General features: G+C 43.0%; 1 protein-coding gene across 1 annotated transcript; it reads right to left on the bottom strand.

Annotated features, from left to right (window-relative positions):
• LOC101787116 (small proline-rich protein 2E-like) lies at window positions 1-1246 on the bottom strand. The gene is made up of 2 exons (XM_013142810.3): window positions 1163-1246; window positions 1-535 (listed from the first exon to the last, which is right to left on the bottom strand). The coding sequence occupies exon 2, from the start codon at window positions 514-516 to the stop codon at window positions 304-306; it is 213 nt and encodes a 70-aa protein (XP_012998264.1). The 5' UTR covers window positions 517-535; window positions 1163-1246; the 3' UTR covers window positions 1-303.
• Window positions 1247-2036: the final 790 nt, after the last annotated feature.

The following is a 2036-nucleotide window of genomic DNA, read 5'->3' as shown; positions in this document are numbered from 1 at the left end:
TTTCTCCAATCACAAAACATACTGTACTTTATTTAGCATGTAAAAGTTATTTATAATTTCACAGGTGATAGAAATCCCTGCCCATGTTTCAGGGAGGCTCAGAAGACATCATGGGATGGGAACAAGGGAGAGATGAGAGTTCCTCTGGCTGAGAGAGAGGAATCCTTGGAGGCAGATTACAGCTGAAAGGATGAAGAAGGCTCTTCTTGCTCATGAAACACTTTGAAGAGAAGAAGGTGCTGCCATAGAAGGAGGTGAGCCAGATTTCCTTCCTTTTTCATGACCTGAGGACTGCTGATGTTGTTACTTGTTCTTGGGTGGGTACTTCTGCTGGCAGGGTGGGGCAGGATGCACAGGAGGACATTGCTGTTGTGGAGGTGGGCATGGCTCAGGACACTTTGGAGGTGGGCATGGCTCCGGGCATTTTGGAGGTGGGCATGGTTCAGGGCACTTTGGAGTTTTAACCACAGGAGGCGGCTGGCAGGGCTGCTTGCACTGCTGCTGTTGATAAGACATGTTTCTGGAGTCTCAGAATCTGAAAGGAATTACAAGGCAATGTTCAGAAGAAGGAATTCATGTACTGAAAAGAAGAAAAACTCGCAATACCAAGGCACATTGCTACTCATGCTTACAATATTCCCTTCTTAAGACTTTTTGGATTCTCTCTTGCACTTTATCAACCTGCTTCCTCAGTCTTGGGGAAAACATTTTCTCACAAAAGGCAGTCACAAGTTCAAAGGTCCTGAGCATCTCACTCAATCCCTCTCATCATTATCCCCTGAGAACATCACTGCGCCCATTAGAGAACAGAGCAATAGCTACACAGAAAGAATTGAAGTATCTCACAGCAAATTAAGTCATACCCCTTCGAAAGGAACCCCAAATTGTATGGCAAAGGGAAAACTACTTCATTCAGTCTTTTATTTCAAGTCCAGGCTTCTCCATTACACGAGAGTTCCATGTAGATATCCAGTTATCCACCCAACATAAGGAAATGAAGCTGATAATATTGTACCATGTTACCTAGTCTTAAGTTTCTATCAGTGAAGTGACATCCATCATATAATCATAAAATGTGCACACCCACCTTGCTGTCTCAGATTATATTCAACAAACAACTGAGGACATCAAGAAACAGACCCCCTCCAAATACCAGACTCACCGGTTTCTGGAAAGCAGTTTGGGACTCTACTGCCAGAAGGATAGCAGCTGTGTGCTGGAGGACCTCTTTATAGGGCTTTCTTCCCCACCCAAGGGGAAGTGGAAGGTCCAAGCCATGGGCTGGGTCAGACATTTCCTAAGCTAAATGCAAATCCATCCATAACTGGCTTGACAGGTACTTTGCAAAGTAGTGAAAACCTGCTCTAGGATGCCATCACTGCATTAAGTGCTTGTGAATCAGAGTCCATCTCAGCAGTCTGTTTCATTTACCTGATGGCTGTGTGGGAATTTGGATGTTTTTCCAACCAGTTCTCAAAGGCTCTCTGTCTTTCTTAGGACAATAATCCCCTCCTATCTTTTGACATCTTTGTATTTAACAACTGTTTGATGTGTTGTTTGTACTTAAATCAATGGCTATATTATGGTACTTAAGTCCATTTTCATATTCTCTCTTCACTGTACATAGTTCTGGTAGAGAAAAGGAGAAATCTAAAATGACTCTGTGCACTGGTTCTAGTTCCTTCTCTAAAAAACCACGTGTTATAAGGCACGGCCTGTCTGCCTTGTGAGTTTGAGTCTTTTTCTATGAACAGAGGTAACAAACAACTTCCTCTCATAGTGGGTACTATGTTCACTGGGCCACCTCTTGCCACTGCATAAAAGTTAAATTTGTACCTCCATCACTTTTATTCATGCAAATCACCCCAGATTTGACATTTATCTGTGTGTTAGCAGCTGTCCTCTCTCTCTCTTCGTGCAAGGCACTTTTCTCCTAGGAAAGATTTTGATGACAGAGTGGTTCTGAAATGGCTATGTTCCATTTTCTTTTCTCCCTGCATTGAATTGTATAGGAGCCCTTATAGGTTTGTGTTTGT

Source organism: Cavia porcellus, unplaced genomic scaffold, assembly GCF_034190915.1.
Source record: "Cavia porcellus strain 051 isolate PalLab524CR breed Dunkin Hartley unplaced genomic scaffold, mCavPor4.1 scaffold_1, whole genome shotgun sequence".
Classification (NCBI taxonomy): Eukaryota; Metazoa; Chordata; class Mammalia; order Rodentia; family Caviidae; genus Cavia; species Cavia porcellus.
The sequence above is the reverse complement of the archived record's forward strand: the minus strand, read 5'-3'. Positions and strand labels throughout refer to the sequence as shown.